This window comes from Elephas maximus, chromosome 7, assembly GCF_024166365.1.
Source record: "Elephas maximus indicus isolate mEleMax1 chromosome 7, mEleMax1 primary haplotype, whole genome shotgun sequence".
Lineage (NCBI taxonomy): Eukaryota > Metazoa > Chordata > Mammalia > Proboscidea > Elephantidae > Elephas > Elephas maximus.
Window position 1 is genome coordinate 127529910 of NC_064825.1, and position 15969 is coordinate 127545878.

Genomic DNA, 15969 nt, shown 5'->3' on the forward strand with positions numbered 1-15969 from the left:
CTGGGTGGCTTCCAGGACCCTGACATCCTCTTGCCTGCCCAGCACCCAGGGGACTGGCCACACTGAGTGAGGGTGCTGGGCCCAGGCTGTGTTGGATGACGGTGGCCCCGGCCGCCCATCAGTCAAAGGGGCACACAGAGCCCCAACCCTCTTTGCGGAGGTCAAAGTGATCACAAATGGAGTGAGTGGGCTGTGTTTTTTATGAAAGCCCTTGCACTGTCGCTGGTGGCTATGAAAATCAGGTGGAGGACTGGCGGCTGCACTGGGTCTGGACTCTAGGAGGGGTGGTCTCTATGCCTGTTTTGGTCCTCCCTCCACCTTGGGGCATAGGCTCCTGGTGTCTGGGACACTGGCTTCAGCAGGCATCCTGGCTTGGGAGTGTACGCTCAGGGACCCCAGGCATGTCTCCCAAGAGGGGGAGGTCCCAGATCCCCGGGGGGGGGGGTTGCATGTGGATCTCCTTAGCATACAGCCTTGATGCTTGCCCCCATGCGGGGAGACAGGGCGACCCCCACCGGCCGCCCACTGAGGCCCGGCGCTGTCACGTTCCAGCCGCCTGACTCAGGCCGCGCGGGGCGGAGAGCCGAGAGGCGGCGCCCGCCTCGGCCCGGAGGCGGCACCAGGAAGCGCCCGCCCCGGCCGGAGCCGCCATGTAACCGGCGCCGCCCGGAGCCCGAGCCGCGCGGGCCCAGGGACCCGCCCGCCATGGGGGACGAGGACGAGGATGAGAGCTGTGCGGTGGAGCTGCGGATCACGGAAGGTGGAGCAAGAGCGGCAGGGGGCGCGGGGTGGCTGTCGCGTAGGACTGGGAGGGTCACGGCCGGCTGAGCTGATTCGCTCCCTGTGTCCGCAGCCAACCTTACCGGGCATGAGGAGAAGGTGAGCGTGGAGAACTTCGAGCTGCTCAAGGTGCTGGGCACGGGAGGTGAGGACCCCGGGCCCCCAGGCAGGTGTCCCAGGTTCGGTGCCCTGGGTTTCCAGGGCCGCAAACCCGCCTGGGCCCGGGCCAGGCCACCGGGAAGGCCCCCCACCCTTTCCCGGCACAGCCGCCTAGCTCGCCCCGCCCTGCCCCGCCAGGGTTTGCATGCCCTCTCCCAGGGCCAGCTCAACGGTGACATCGTTCCTCCCTGCCAGGTCCTGTGCGTGCATGCCCCCTTCCCGGTTTGCCAGCACCCTGCAGGGCCTTGCATCCCTCCCAATTATTTGCACAGCTCCTCCCCTTCCCCTGCTCGAAGCGCCCTCCCCCGCTTTGCAAACTCCCTAGCCCTAGTTTGCACTGCCCACCCGCATCTCTGCATCCCTTCCTTGGATTTGAATCCTCTTGCATCCGCCTGTTCTTTCGCAGGTTTGCACATGCCCCGCCCCCACCTCGCGCTGCAGGCCCCCTGGGGATGCATGCTCCCCAGTCTGGGTTGCACATCCCCGCCCTGGTTTTGCGGAGCATCCTCCTGGGGTTTGCACACCTGTTCCTTGCACACCTCTTCCAGTTCTTTGCACACCTGCCTGGCGACCCGGCTTCTACCCTCGATTTGCACACCCTCCTGGGTTGGCATCACCCCCCGCCCCCGCCAGTCTGCACCACCCCCCTGCTCACGGACCACCCTCCACCCACTTGCTGCTCCCACAGCCTACGGGAAGGTGTTCCTGGTGCGGAAGGCGGGCGGGCACGACGCGGGGAAGCTGTATGCCATGAAGGTCCTGCGCAAGGCGGCGCTGGTGCAGCGCGCCAAGACGCAGGAGCACACGCGCACCGAGCGCTCGGTGCTGGAGCTGGTCCGCCAGGCACCCTTCCTGGTCACGCTGCACTACGCCTTCCAGACCGACGCCAAGCTGCACCTCATCCTGGGTAAGGGCAACTGCACTCTGACCTCGGCCGGGGTGGGTGCAGGCGTGGTGACCCGGACCCGGCGCTCTCTGACCCCCATCCCGTCCCCCAGACTACGTGAGCGGCGGGGAGATGTTCACCCACCTCTACCAGCGCCAGCACTTCAAGGAGGCCGAGGTGCGCGTGTACGGGGGCGAGATCGTGCTGGCCCTGGAACACTTGCACAAGGTGGGCGGGGCCCTGACCACGCGGCTGTTGCCATGGGGATGCGCCTGCGGCTTGTAAGGGGCTTCAGAACATGGCCGTGGTGGGTCTTTTCCCGGGCCTCCTGGGGCGCGGTGTCCTCAATGGGGACTGGAGCTGCTTCACAGGCCTGGAAGGAAGGGCTCAGTGCGGCCTGCGGGGGTGGGGGGAAGGGCCTCCTCCCCTGGCGCCTCGGCCAAGGGGCTTTCCTCTCACAGGGAGCTCGGGGCTGCCTCCTGAGACGCTCTCACAGAAAGAACTTCCTCAAAATCAGACCTCAAGCCTCGCTCCCTGCACCTCCTTGAAATGAGCTCTCCACCCGGCGTTTGAAATGAGCTTTTCACCCGGCTTTCCTTCTCCCGGGACCTTGGGGCTGCTCCAGTGGGGCCTCTTCCTGGGGTCTTCCTGCCTTGCCTTTGGTCCTTAGAATGGTTCAGCTCCAGCCCAGCCCCTGTCCCAGGAGTCCCTCTGCACGCAGGTGTCCTTGATCAGGGACCTCCTCTCGGAGGGTCTCCTTGTCTTGAGTGGAGACCTGGTTGTCAGCAGTTGTGGAGGGACATGGGTGGGGGACTTGTCCCTGGAGGCTTGGAGCTGGGGAAGGTTTCGGGGAGGAAGCTCAGTGCCCCTCTTGCCCTGCCAGCTGGGCATCATCTACCGGGACCTGAAGCTGGAGAACGTGCTGCTGGACTCCGAGGGCCACGTCGTCCTCACGGACTTTGGGCTGAGCAAGGAGTTCCTGACGGAGGAGGTGAGGGAGGGTCATCTCTCTGCCCACTGCATCCCCATTCAAGCTTCTCCTTCCTGTCTCTTCCTGTCCTGTGCCTGGCTCTGTGTTTCCAGAGGTGCAGAGGTGAATGGACCCAGGCCCTGCCTTCAAGAAACTCCCGCTGCCCCCACCCTCACAAGTCCATCAAGTCCTCACTCGGAGCTTTGGGGGCTGCTGGGGCCAAAGAGAGGCCTTTGGTACCTAAATGTGCCCTCTCGCCCTCCCAGAAAGAACGGACTTTCTCTTTCTGTGGCACTATTGAATACATGGCCCCTGAGATCATCCGCAGCAAGTCGGGGCATGGCAAGGTAGGTCGGTGGGGAAGCAGGGGCAGTGGGTGTGGGCCCGGGGCGGTGTAGGCCCTCATTCTGGCTCCACCCTGGTAGGCCGTGGACTGGTGGAGCCTGGGCATCCTGCTCTTCGAGCTGCTGACGGGGGCCTCGCCCTTCACGTTGGAGGGCGAGAGGAACACCCAGGCTGAGGTGTCCCGGTGAGGAGGGCCGGACGTGGAGGCGGCCAAGGGCCAGGGGCCTGCCTGGGCAGGGCTGTGGGGGGGCTCGCTGCCCCTGACGCCCCCCCCAATCCTCTCAGACGGATCCTGAAGTGCTCCCCTCCCTTCCCCCCCCGGATTGGGCCTGTGGCGCAGGACCTACTGCAGCGGCTGCTTTGCAAGGACCCCAAGAAGCGGCTGGGTGCAGGTCCCCAGGGGGCACAGGAAGTCAAGAACCACCCCTTCTTCCAGGTGAGGCTCTGGACTCTGGGCCCCACACCTCCGTGCTGGGCACACCTAGGCCAGGCTACTGCTCTGGGTTGGGGGATGCAGAGGGAGGGTCTGAGCCTGGTAGATTTCACTTTGTCCAGACCACCCTCCAGGGAAAGAAAGCAAATGTGTATAAGTTGAGGCTTATCCTCTCATCTACCCCCATTGAGGCTTTGGAGATGCGTTCCAGAAGGAAAGAATTCTAGGTTCATCATGTCTGGGCTGGCAGGGACTTGAGAATGGGTCAACCAGTCCTTTCAATTGACAGGCCCAGAGAAGGGACGTGACTGCCCAAGATGGCACAGAAAATGGTGTAGAGCTGGGGACAGAACCCAGGTCTCCTCTGGGCCCAAATTAATAATGAAAATCACAGGTATGGCTCTTTAGCGTCCCCGCGGCCGTTTTGTTTTGTCCTTGTGCAGTTTGGGTCTGCATACAGGGTCGCTATGAGTCCTAACTGACTTGACGGCAATGGAGGGAGTTTTGTGCAGCCTGAGTGCCTGCCATTTGGATGGATGGTTGAGGAGCCCACGTGGGGCTTGGCTGACTGGTTAAGAGCATGTGCATTCCACCTCCCTGTGAGACCAGGTGCTTGGCCATCACCAGCACCCAGCAGGACCTTACGGCAGTGAGCATTCACTGTGTCAGCCATCGGCCTGCGTTACTTCACGTAACCCTCTGAACCATCCTGATGATCCCCACTGTTATAGGCGAGGACCCTGAGGTTCAGAGAGGTTAAGACATTTGCCCAAGTTCATCTAGCCAGGAAGCAATAAAAGCTCAAATTCAAACCCAGGTCTAGGGGCTTGAAGGCCTGTGCTCTTAAATGCTGTGTTCTTCTGTTTGCCTGTGGGCAACAGATATGCCACTTGTCTGATACGATAACAAAAGCACCCTTTTATGGCTGCTGGGGTGGCGTAAATAGTTCGCACTTGACTACTAACCTAAAGGTTGGCAGTTTGAACCCACTCTGGTGCTACAGAAGAAAGACCTGGCAATCTGTTTCCAGAAAGATTACAGCCAAGAAAACCCTATGGAGCTGTTCTATTCTATAACAAAGGGAGTCTGCATGAGTCGGAATCGACTCGATGGCAACGGGTTTGGAGTGGTTTTTATTATGTGCCGGGCATTCTGTTACCCGTATTACAAGCACCATCTCCTTGAGTCTCCCCAGTAAGTATCACCCGGAAGGGCCCTTGCGGATGCTTTCTCAGACAGAAGCCTAAGTCTCTTTGGTGAAGATGTCTCTTTGCTGGGGGAGAAGGGGAAGCAGTTGAGAAGTGTCATTTTCCTTCAGTGAGTTCCTTAAACCCATTCTGAGTGCATGCCAGGTGCTGTGCTGGGTGCTGGGAGCAGGTGGATCTGTCCACAGGAGAGACCCCAAGGCCTTTGAGGCCTGATTCTTGGTAGGGTTGTTCCCCTCATTCCACCTTCTTTCTGGGCAGCCTCTTTGGTGATAGCAATGCCGGGATCCCTGGTGGCAGAATTGGGTCCTTTAAGCCTGACTCAGGCCTCTTGGCTTTAAGTGACAAAAAGTCTAATTCAAAATGGTAGTATCTGTTGGAATAGAGTTCGGCTGCTAGTAACAGAGATTGGAACGAAGAGTGGCCTAAAGAAAAAAGAAGTTATTATTTTTTCTCACATGAAGTATAGAGGTTGGCAGACCAGGGCTGCTGTGGGGTCTTCATGGTGTCTTCAGGAACCTACGCTCCTTTTGTCTTATGCTTCTCCATTCTTAGCGTGTAGGCTTCACCCCAGGGTTGCCTCACGGCCCAAGATGGCTGCTGGAGATCTTGCCATCTAGGCTGCTTCCCAGGCAGGAAGCAGAGGGAAGAAGGATGGAAAGGGCAAAAAGAGCACTTGCAAAGATCCTTCTTGAGGATCTTTCCCTGGAGTTCTACCTCACAATTTTTGCTTACAAGTTATTCGTCATCCCTTGCTGCAAGGCAGTTCATAAAATATCTTTTAGTTATGTATATTGCTGTCTGGAATAAAATTGGGGTTCTGGTTCTAAGGAAGACAGGGAGAATGGTTATTGGGCTGGCAATTAACAGGCTCAGCCACACTTACTTAAATATAAAAGGGCATGTTTTGGCTCTTGTAAGTGAAAAGTCCAAGGGACAGGTTCTGGGTTCAGGCAAGGCTGCATCCAGGTGCTCAAACTGTGTCATCAGGAGTGCCTTTCTTTGTCTCTTGGTTCTGCTTTTCTTCATGGGGCTTCATCAGTAGATGTTGAGGGTACCCCAGCAGTTCCAGGCTCACATCCTCTCAAATTTAAGAGAGATTTGTTTTTCAGACCAATTCTATAAAAAGTCTCAGAATTGACAGAGCATAGTGGAGAGGTGGTTTGTAAAGGAAACAGAGATTCTGTTACCAGAGAGAGGGAAATGGAAACTGGGGAGGCAGGAAGAGCAGCTGCTCACCCCAAACACAAGAGAGGCCCTTGGGTCATTGAGGAGCTGCCCAGTGAGGGTGGCCTGAGTCCAGTTCCTGACCTTTAACCCTGATCTCTGATTCCTTTTCCGCAGGGCTTGGATTGGACTGCTCTGGCTGCCAGGAAGATTCCGGCCCCATTCCGGCCCCAGATCCGCTCTGAGCTGGATGTGGGCAACTTTGCAGAGGAATTCACCCGGCTGGAGCCTGTCTACTCGCCCTCTGGCAGCCCCCCGCCTGGGGACCCTCGCATCTTTCAGGTGAGTGAGAACTCATGAACCCAGGTGTAGGGGAGGCCCTGGCTGACCCGCGGGCACCGCACAGCTATGTCCTGACCAGGACTCAGCATCTTTCCCAGGCCTCTCCCCACCTCACTCGGTCCAAGTTTAGCTCAGGATCTCACTGCTCAAAAAACACTGGCGTTGAGTCGATTCTGACTCATAGCGACTCTATAGGACAGAGTAGAACTGCCCCATAGGGTTTCCAAGGCTGAAGTCTTTACGGAAGCAGACTGCCACATCCTTCTTCCGTGGAGCAACTGGTGGGTTCAAACCTCCGAACTTTTGGTTAGCAGCTAAGCACTTAACCACTGTGCCACTAAGGCAAATCCTGACCCTGCTTCCTCCCCAATGTCCACGCAGCAGCCCTTCTCCCAGGCCTGGCCCTGCCCTGTTCAGTCCTCATGGCCCTTTTCTTCCCCATCTCCCTCTGTAGCTGAGTGACCTCCTAACACTCAAGCCCGTGGGTCCCTTGCCTGCTGTTCTAGGGCTTTGCCTCCCAAGCTTTCCCAGTGAGACTTCCCCAAGACAGCACAGAGCTGCACTCCCATGGTACCTGTAGTTGTCATTCATAGAGACTGCTACAGCAGGACGTGGCTTTGAACTCATGCTTATCTGTAAACCATGTGTAAATTTCCCTTCTACCCATCACATCTCTTTGTTGTTCTATAAAAATGTTTTAAATTGTCTACGTGCTTACGTGGAAACCCTGGTGGCATAGTGGTTAAGTGCTACGGCTGCTAACCAAAGCGTTGACAGTTCGAATCCGCCAGGCGCTCCTTGGAAACTCTGTGGGGCAGTTCTACTCTGTCCTATACGGTCACTATGAGTAGGAATCGACTCGACGGCACTGGGTTTTTTTTGGTTTTGTACGTGCTTACGTGGACACCTAGGAAGAGATGGCATGTTTATATCGTGCTTCGTATACCCCTCGGCACACCACCTCATGTTTCCCACCTAGTTATAGAAGCCTAGGCCTGCAAACAAGTCCTTTGCTCAGCATTCAAGGCCCTGCATGATGTGGCGTTTGCTCGAGCCCTAGCCTTGGTGCTCAGTAGTGTCCCACTTGATGCTCCAGCAGCACTGAGCTGCTCAGAGGTTCCAGAGCGTACCTCGGTGCCTTTGCACATGCTATTCCCTCCACCTGGAGTGCCCTCTCCACGTTGTCCACCTGGCAAGTTCCCGCTCATCTTTCAGGTCTGGTGTCCAGTGCTCCTGTCCACGGGAAGCCTTCCCCACTCCCCTGGCCTGCTGGGTCGCCCCTTCTCTCATGTCCCAGCCCTTTGCAGATGACACCTCCTTCCAAGCGTTTATCATGTTGAACCCTAACAGTCTGACTGAGATGCCCCCCCTGGTCTGGAAGCTCCCAGAGGGTGGGGCTGTGCAGTTAACGTCTCTGTCCCCCACGTCCAGCTTAGGGCCTGGCCTGTGGGGAATGCTTCACAAATATTAAACTAGACCGATACCCAGTACGGATGGATCTGTCCGCTCCGTGAAGCTCTCAGAAGTGACAGCTCTCTGGTTTTCCATTGTTCCATCATCACAGTAGTAATGAGAAAGTTCTTTCTTGTGAACCAGTGGTTACGTCTATTCATTCACTTAATGACTCACAGTGGTGTGTGGAGCCCCTGCAGTATGCTGGGCCCTGATCTGGCCCGTGGGGACACATCAAGGAACCTAACAAACAAAAATGCCACCTCTGTGGAACTCACATCCTAGGGCACAGTGGGGATGCATTTTTTGGGAGAAAACAACACATGGTTAGAATTAGTTTTGAAAATCTCTGAAGTTGCCAAGACATGGATTTTTAAGAAGGGCAAAGAATTAACTTTCGGTTCTCGTTGCATTTCCTTGGTGGCCCTCCTCACAGAGGGGGCCAGAGTCTGCTCTGCAGGGAGGCATAGAGTTGTTTTCTTCTCAGTGGGCTGAGTTGGAGCCTCACAAGCTAAGCGCGTCTGACGCCTGGCCAGAGTACTTGCATGGATCCAGCCTATCATATTCTGGGCTTCTGTGCTGTACCAGGCACTGCCCTTGGCACTTGCTGGGCACTGTGATGAGACAGGTCGGAGCACAGTCTGGTGGAGAACTGACATGGACCCAAGTTCCTACAAAACAGGTGGATAAAATGTGTCCACACCTCTTGTGTCACCAGGATGCCCCATCTGCACCCCAGCCCCCAGCTGCCCATCCATCCTGTCCCCTTCCGCCTCCTCCGCAGGGATACTCCTTTGTGGCGCCTTCCATCCTGTTTGACCACAACAACGCTGTAATGACCGATGTGTTGGGAGCTCCTGGCCCTGGAGACCGGCCAGGCAGGGCAGCCGTAGCCAGGAGCGCCATGATGCAGGTGGGCTGGACCGGGTTTGGGGGGAAGCTGTATTGGGGGTCTGGGCCCTGAGATTCCGGGCCTGGCTCCACCGGGAGCCCGCGGTGTGACCTCGGTGAGGTCTCGAGCCTCTCTGAGGTGGGCCCCCTAAGCCCCCCCTTTGCCTCCAGGACTCGCCCTTCTTCCAGCAGTATGAGCTGGACCTGCGGGAGCCCGCGCTGGGCCAGGGCAGCTTCTCCGTGTGTCGCCGCTGCCGCCAGCGCCAGAGCGGCCAAGAGTTTGCTGTCAAGATCCTCAGCCGCAGGTGGGGGGACCCGGGGTGGGCGGGGCTCTGTAGAAGGGTGGGGCCTTGGGAGGGGGGTCGGCGGCCCTGACCCTGTCTGCCCCGCTCCCCAGGCTGGAGGCGAACACGCAGCGCGAAGTGACCGCCCTGCGGCTGTGCCAGTCGCACCCCAATGTGGTGAAGCTGCACGAGGTGCATCAGGACCAGGTATGCCTTACTGGGCTGGGGGGAGCGCTAGGACGAAAGAGGCGGCCCATGGGTGGAGCGGGAGAGGCGGGCAGGAGGCGGGGCTGAGGATCGGTAGTGGGGTCCCAGGGGGCCAGGGAGGCCCCGGAGGTAGGATTTGAGGGGAGGAGGGCCTGAGGATTCGAAGGCCAGGCTGCGGATGACCAAGGGAACGGAATTTGAGGAGGGCGTAGGGTAGGATTTGATAGGGCCGGGGCTTGAAAATGGCCAAAGGGGCGGGGCCTCAAAGGCATACCTGTGGGCCGGGGGCGGAGCCCAAGGATAGTCACTGGCGTGGTCCTGGGGACACGGCTCAAACGGGGCTCCAACGTGGGTGAAACTGAGGCTAGGGACTTGGGGCTTGAGGTAGGCAGGGCGGTCCATGTGTGGCTTGGGAGGGCGGGGCCTGAGGGCTGGGCTAGCGGGTGTCCGAGGAGCAGGGCCTGGCTGGTGGGCGGGGCCTGGCTGGTGGGCGGGGCCCGACTGATGGGCGGGACCCGACTGGTGGGTGTGGCCCGGCTGGTGGGCGGGGCCCGGCTGGTGGGCGGGGCCTGGTCCGGGTCTGGGTGTCGTGACCATGCGCTGCGCCTCCTGCAGCTGCACACGTACCTGGTCCTGGAGCTGCTGCGGGGCGGGGAACTGCTGGAGCACATCCGTAAGAAGCGGCACTTCAGCGAGTCGGAGGCGAGCCAGATCCTGCGCAGCCTCGTGTCAGCCGTGAGCTTCATGCATGAGGAGGCGGGCGTGGTGCACCGCGACCTCAAGCCCGAGGTGGGTGCAGGCCTCGCTGGCGGGAAGGGGGTGCGCGTGCGGGCCTACCCCTGACTTTACCCACCACCCGCACAGAACATCCTGTACGCTGACGAGTCGCCGGAGGCCCCGGTGAAGATCATTGACTTCGGCTTCGCACGGCTGCGGCCGCAGAGCCCCGCGGGGCCCATGCAAACGCCCTGCTTCACGCTGCAGTACGCGGCCCCCGAGCTGCTGGCGCAGCAAGGCTATGATGAGTCCTGTGACCTCTGGAGCCTCGGTGTCATTCTGGTATGGGGCAGGGTCCCCGAAGTCGGTGCAGGGTAGCCTGAGGCTGGGTCAAGGGTCTTCCTGATGCTGGGGCCAGGCACCCTGGTTCAGGGCAGCCCGAGGTAGTGGGCAGGGGACATCTTGGTGGGGGCGGCAGGGAATGATCTTTGGGGGTTGTCATAGTCCAGAGGCAGGGTCGCTTTAGTGATCAGGGGCACCTGTGTTTTGGGGGTTAGTGGCCAGGGATAATCACACATGGGCCTCAGGAATTGCTCTAGTGGAGGGGGTAGGCTGAGGGGTCAGCCTCTGGCTGCCTTCGTCCCCACAGCGTGGCGGTCTCACTTTTCTCCACATCCCCTCTAGTATATGATGCTGTCAGGGCAGGTCCCCTTCCAGGGGGCCTCAGGCCTGGGCGGGCAGAGCCAGGCGGCCGAGATCATGTGCAAGATCCGCGAGGGCCGCTTTTCCCTGGATGGGGAGGCCTGGCAGGGTGTGTCCGAGGAAGCCAAGGAGCTGGTTCGAGGTGCGGAAGCCCCGGGCGTAGGGCAGAGTTGGGAAGTGGGAGGTCGTGGGGCCATGGCTGGGCCAGGGATTGTCGCGGGGTCACGTGTCCTGGTTTTCTGGTTGGGGTAGGGGTGTGTGGTATTGGGGCCTCTCTGGGTGACCCCCTCCACACAGACCCTGCCCAACCTCCCTGGCCCACCTGCAGGGCTCCTGACAGTGGACCCCACCAAGCGGCTGAAACTCGAGGGGCTGCGGGCCAGCTCGTGGCTGCAGGATGGTAGCGCGCGTTCCTCGCCCCCACTGCGGACGCCCGACGTGCTGGAGTCCTCCGGACCTGCTGTGCGCTCTGGGCTTAACGCCACCTTCATGGTGAGGGGTGGGGCCTCTGGGTTGCAGGGGGGAGGGGACAGAGCCCAGAAAGGTGAAGTGGCTTCTGGCGGGTTGGGGCCCTGACCTTTCAGGATGCTGGAGGCCAAGGATCTGTTGGGATGAGGAGGGTCCCAGGGTCTGAGGCCAAAGCTAGGATAAGGGAGTCAGGCAGGCCCGGGGACTTACCACCTCCCCTCCGCCAGGCGTTCAACCGCGGCAAGCGCGAGGGCTTCTTTCTGAAGAGCGTGGAGAACGCGCCCCTGGCCAAGCGGCGCAAACAGAAGCTGCGGAGCGCTGCCGCCTCCCGCCGCGGCTCCCCCGCGCCTGCGGTCCCGGGACGGGTCGCTGCAGCCAAGGGGCCGTCCCGCCGCGCCAATGGCCCCCTGCCCCCCTCCTAGCCCTTGCCACTGTGACCCCCTTCCCCCATAGGGACTGTGACCTGGGAGCCTGGCTCACTGCCCCCTGACCTAGGCCAGAGGCTCTGCCCTGACCCCCAGGGGTTGCCCTTCTCCCCTTACTTCCAGACAGAGCAGAAGTATTTTTATAAGCAGAGAATTTTTTATGTCTTACCAGGTAGATAGAGATGCAGGGAGGGAGGGGTCCTGACCGGGAGTGGAGCGTGGGGAGCCCTCTCCCAAGACCCTGCTTCATCCGGGTCTGCCCGTGGGCGGGGGGCGGGGGGGGGGTGCTGTTCCAGCAGTGAAGAGCACCTCCCCCATTTCTAAGCACTGAGCTGCCACAGGGAGAAACTGGGAACCCCACTGAGGCTCTGCTCCTGGGGAGCTCTCCTCAAGCTGTCACTTTATGGGTTGTCTGTGCAATTCCGTCCACCAAAGACCTGTGTTGGGGGGTTGAGGGAGAGGCCCTGGGGCACCCCCTGAAGCATTTCTACTTCATTTCAGGTCACCTGCTTCTCCCCTATTGGGGCTCAGGAAGGAGGCAGGTCACCCCCTAAGAAGGAGGCCCCCATCTCACCGCCCCTCCCCTTTGGTACAGCTGCTCCCGGCTGGGGGGCGGGGCCTTGGGGGTCTGGGCTGGGCGTTGGCGGGCACTGCCTCAGCCCATCCAGGCTGTGCCTTTGACTTTAAAATAAAAGTCCACCCAGTGCTGTGCGGCGTCTGTGTGTGTGTGCCTGTGTGGGTATGTGCGGAGCCTCCGAGGGGAGGGACAGGGCAGACCAATGCTGGGATGAGAAGGCACCCTTTGTCCTTGGGCGAACTCCCATCTTGGGGGTGTGTCTGGACAGCTGTGCCATGGATCACTTAGGATTCCCTTGTTGTAAGTAACAGAAAACCCAGCTCACGCTTGCTTAAGCAGAATGAGAGTTACAGGCTCCTGAGCTACACAGTCCAGGGGCAGCCTCAGGTAAGGCCTGAGCCGTGCTCCTGATCAGGCCTCAATTTCCCCATCCCCAGCTCGTTCTTGCTTCCTTGGCGTTGCTCTAGCCTGGAGGGTTCTCTTGGCCCCAGGATGGGTACCAGCTGCTTCAAGAGCTGCAGATTGAAATCTGGTGCTAAATGAGAGTCTTTGTTTTAGCCATTCCTAGCAAATCCTGAGATGTACTCTGATTGGGCCCACTTAGGTCATGTGCCCACTCTGAGCCAATCATTGTGGCCAGAGGATGCAATGTGCTGATTAGCTTAGACTTTGATCGTGGATTCCCCTTCTGGAAGCTCATTAGGTGGGGCGTAGGGGAGGGGTGGACCCCCAGGGAGGTCAGCTGGACAGGGCTGAGGAGGCTGAGCCTGTCCATGGGGGCGGGGCGAGGGCGGGGCCGGGGCCGGGCGGGCAGCGGGCACACATTTTGGGCCCTTAGACTCTGTGCGCACTCAGCTAGAAGGGCATTGCCGCTCAGTAGTCTGATTCCAGACTTTGCTCAGTTACAAAGAGTTCTATCGTAAGGATGAGCTGTAAGTTTACTGCATTGTTGGATGTTTGGATTGTTTAAAAACTTTGTTTCTATCATAAGTGTTGCTGAAACAAACTTTACAGAAACCAGTGCATTTAAAAAATAGCTGTTTTCAGACATAACTCATCTGCCATGTAATTCCCCCACTTAAAGAGTGCAGGACAATGAGTTTATGTATAGTCACAGAATTGGGCAACCATCACCACAGCCTAATTCCAGAACGTTTTCGTCACCCCGAGAGAAACTCCATACCCATTTGGCGGTGGCTTCTCATTTCTCCCCCTACTCCCCTCCATCCTTAAACCAGCTGCTGACTCATGGCGACCCCACGTGTGTCAGGGTGGAACTGTGTGCACAGGGTATTCAATGGCTGATTTTTTAGAAGTCGATTACCAGGCCTTTCTTTCAAGGTGCCTCTGGGTAGACTCGAACCTCCAATCTTTTGGTTAGCAGCTGAGCACTTTAACCGTTTGCACTTCCCAGGGGCTCCCCCAGGTCCTAAAAAAAAAATCTAAGTTTGTCTCTACGGATTTGCCTACATACTTTGATACATACTTTTGAATGACCCACCTCCCCCATAAATATTGTACTGATGTATACTATACTCCCAGCAGGCAGCAGGATAGGAAAATGTCAATTTTATTGTATGCTCACAAACACTGTGTATTTTTTTAAAACCTTTGCTAATTTGATGCATAAAAATGGCTTCTTGTCATCAGTTTCCTTATTCCTCATTTCATGGGACTCACAACCACTGTATGAAAGAGGTGCCCTTAGCCTCATTTCACAGATGAAGGAACTGGGCTCACAGGGCGGAAATAACCCTGAGGAAGGAGTTTGCTGGGGTGTAAAGAGCAGGGGCTTAGAGGAATGAGCCAGGCCACCTTTGCCCTCTGCAGTCAGGGAGCTGGCAGGTAGGAGGCATAGGTGATCTGGGGCTGAGGGCTGGGTAGGGTGTGAATCAGCAGGGTGGAGTGGAGAGGAGGAAAGGGCAGGGAGATCACGGGCCAGAGACCAGTGATCCCATCTGGCAGCCCGCTCCCACACCTTGACTTTGGCTTCTGGCTAACTCAGCCTTACAGGCTGTCTCAGGGGGCTACGAGGGCCCACCCTCCTACACTGGGCCTATAGTTCTTTTCATGAAAGGTTCCCTGCTCCGTTAAAATGCTGACGCTTCTGGGAGGGTCTGGAGGCCCTGTAAGCCTCCAGCTTCTGAGTCACCGTTAGCTAACTGCTGTTAGAACTGAAGCTGGGGTGCTGGGTTTAGTCTGCCCTGTGGTACCCACTGTGTGACTGGGAAAGTTCCCTTAAGGTTCCCTGGGGCTCTAAACAAGAATATGCCATGGTAATGTTGGGGTTGTAAACTGGCAGCCTATTCCTGGCCTAAATAGACTTATTTTGGGAGGCCAGGACAAGTTTTAAAATGAGAAAATGCAAATGCAAATGACTTTTATTGAGAAAGTGGAGAAGTTGGCAGCCCAGGGGCAGCCTTCCTGCGTGGTGTAATCAGCTGGAGCCGAATCATGCTGCTCCCTAGACAGGACTCTGCTTTCCCAGTTTGCCATAGTCCCCACCACTCCCCATTGTCACCTGACTCCGTCTCTCATTTACCCTTATGACCCTCTAGGTATTTGAGTTCATGACTCTGAGATAAAGTCCTTCCACATTTACTGCTGTACGTACATGGGGTTTGTGAAATGTCAAAGCTTTTTTTTTTATTTCAAATTTTTAATATATATTTGGGAAAAGCTAATAAATTCACATGATTTGAAATTCAAAGGATACAAAAGAGTACGTAGTGAAATATCTCCTTCCGTCTGCCCTGAGCCTCAGCCACCAACCTCCCCTTCCCAGAGGCAGCCAAGGTCACCTGTTCTTGTGTAGTCTTCAGATATATGTTAGGAGCTCTGGTGGTATAGTGGTTAAAAAACTGGACCGCTGAACGAAAGGTTGGCGGTTTGAACCCCCCAGCCGCTCCACGGGAGAGAAATGTGACAATCTGCTTCTGTAAAGATTTACAGCCTTGGAAACCCCACAGGGCAGTTTTACCCCTTGTCGTATAGAGTCACTATGAGTCAGAATCGACTCAGTGACAATGGGCTGGGTTTTCTTCAGCTATATTTTATGCATAATCAGGCAAAACCAAATACACACATTACGTAAATATAATTGGAAAAATTCATTTTAATTGAATGTTAATTTTAGAAAAGAACCAGAAAATATAAACTAAGGGAAAAAAAGAATTAAATCCCTCTACAGATAACCACCATAACCACAGCCCGTTAAAATTTACTAAGTATTGACTTCCAGCTCCTTCTATATTCATATAGATTTTTAATTGAAATGGCATAGAAATATAAATAGGTTATCATAGCCTGCTTTAAACTCAGAGATGTATTGTGAATACCTTTCTATGTCAATGATTATATTTTAAAATTATTTTTTTGTAGCAGCATAATATTCCGTTGTATAGGTATACTGTGACTTATGTAGTCAGTTCCTGTTTTTGGATACTTGGGCTGTTTTCAGTTCCTTGCTGTTTTAAACAGTGCTACAGTGAACATCCTTGAACCTACATCTTTGCTCACCTTTCCAAATATTTCCTAAGGCTATGCTTCCTAGAAGGGGAATTAATGAGCTAATGGATATGTCCATGCATGCACATTTTAAAGGCTTTTGATATAGATGATCAAACTGCCCTTCAGAAAGATCCTGTCATTTTATCTGCCTTTCAGCAGCATGGGCCAGATCCAAGATGCTGTCTCCTTTAAAATGAAATGACTTGTCTCGCCAGCTGAGTGTGTCCTTGCCCGCCGGCCTGCCCGCTTTTGTTTTTCTTGGCAGAGCTCCTGGAGATGGTGGATGCAGACCTGGAGCTTGGCTGGCCCCCAACGGTGGTGGTGGAGGCACTGTGGACCCTGCCCCAGGGGATGATGGGAAACTCCTCCCTCTCCCCCATAACCTGGATCTGGCCCCTTCCCTTAGTGTTGGGCTGGGCGGGAAGTCTCTGTGGAGGAAACGGAGCAGT

General features: G+C 56.8%; 1 protein-coding gene across 3 annotated transcripts; it reads left to right on the forward strand.

Annotated features, from left to right (window-relative positions):
* The first annotated feature begins 564 nt into the window (after positions 1 to 564).
* On the forward strand, positions 565 to 12169 carry RPS6KA4 (ribosomal protein S6 kinase A4). 3 transcript variants are annotated; one of them, XM_049892336.1, is made up of 17 exons: positions 565 to 760; positions 854 to 925; positions 1628 to 1846; positions 1938 to 2053; positions 2709 to 2816; positions 3062 to 3142; positions 3221 to 3324; positions 3426 to 3576; positions 6123 to 6287; positions 8524 to 8652; positions 8823 to 8935; positions 9028 to 9121; positions 9737 to 9910; positions 9986 to 10180; positions 10523 to 10682; positions 10869 to 11032; positions 11236 to 12169. In XM_049892336.1, the coding sequence occupies exons 1-17, from the start codon at positions 706 to 708 to the stop codon at positions 11428 to 11430; spliced, it is 2295 nt and encodes a 764-aa protein (XP_049748293.1). In that variant the 5' UTR covers positions 565 to 705; the 3' UTR covers positions 11431 to 12169. The 3 variants fall into 3 exon arrangements, with proteins under 3 accessions (XP_049748293.1, XP_049748291.1, XP_049748294.1); XM_049892334.1 differs by having other exon boundaries at positions 568 to 760; positions 8802 to 8935; XM_049892337.1 differs by having other exon boundaries at positions 700 to 760; positions 854 to 879; positions 8802 to 8935.
* The last annotated feature ends 3800 nt before the right edge of the window (positions 12170 to 15969 follow it).

Coding starts and splice junctions, on each gene's coding strand:
- RPS6KA4 (XM_049892334.1), top strand. CDS start 706: ATGGGGGACGAGGACGAGGATGAGAGCTGTGCGGTGGAGCTGCGGATC. Junction 3,143..3,220: donor GCAAGTCGGGGCATGGCAAG/GTAGGTCGGTGG, acceptor CCACCCTGGTAG/GCCGTGGACTGGTGGAGCCT. Junction 3,325..3,425: donor ACCCAGGCTGAGGTGTCCCG/GTGAGGAGGGCC, acceptor CAATCCTCTCAG/ACGGATCCTGAAGTGCTCCC.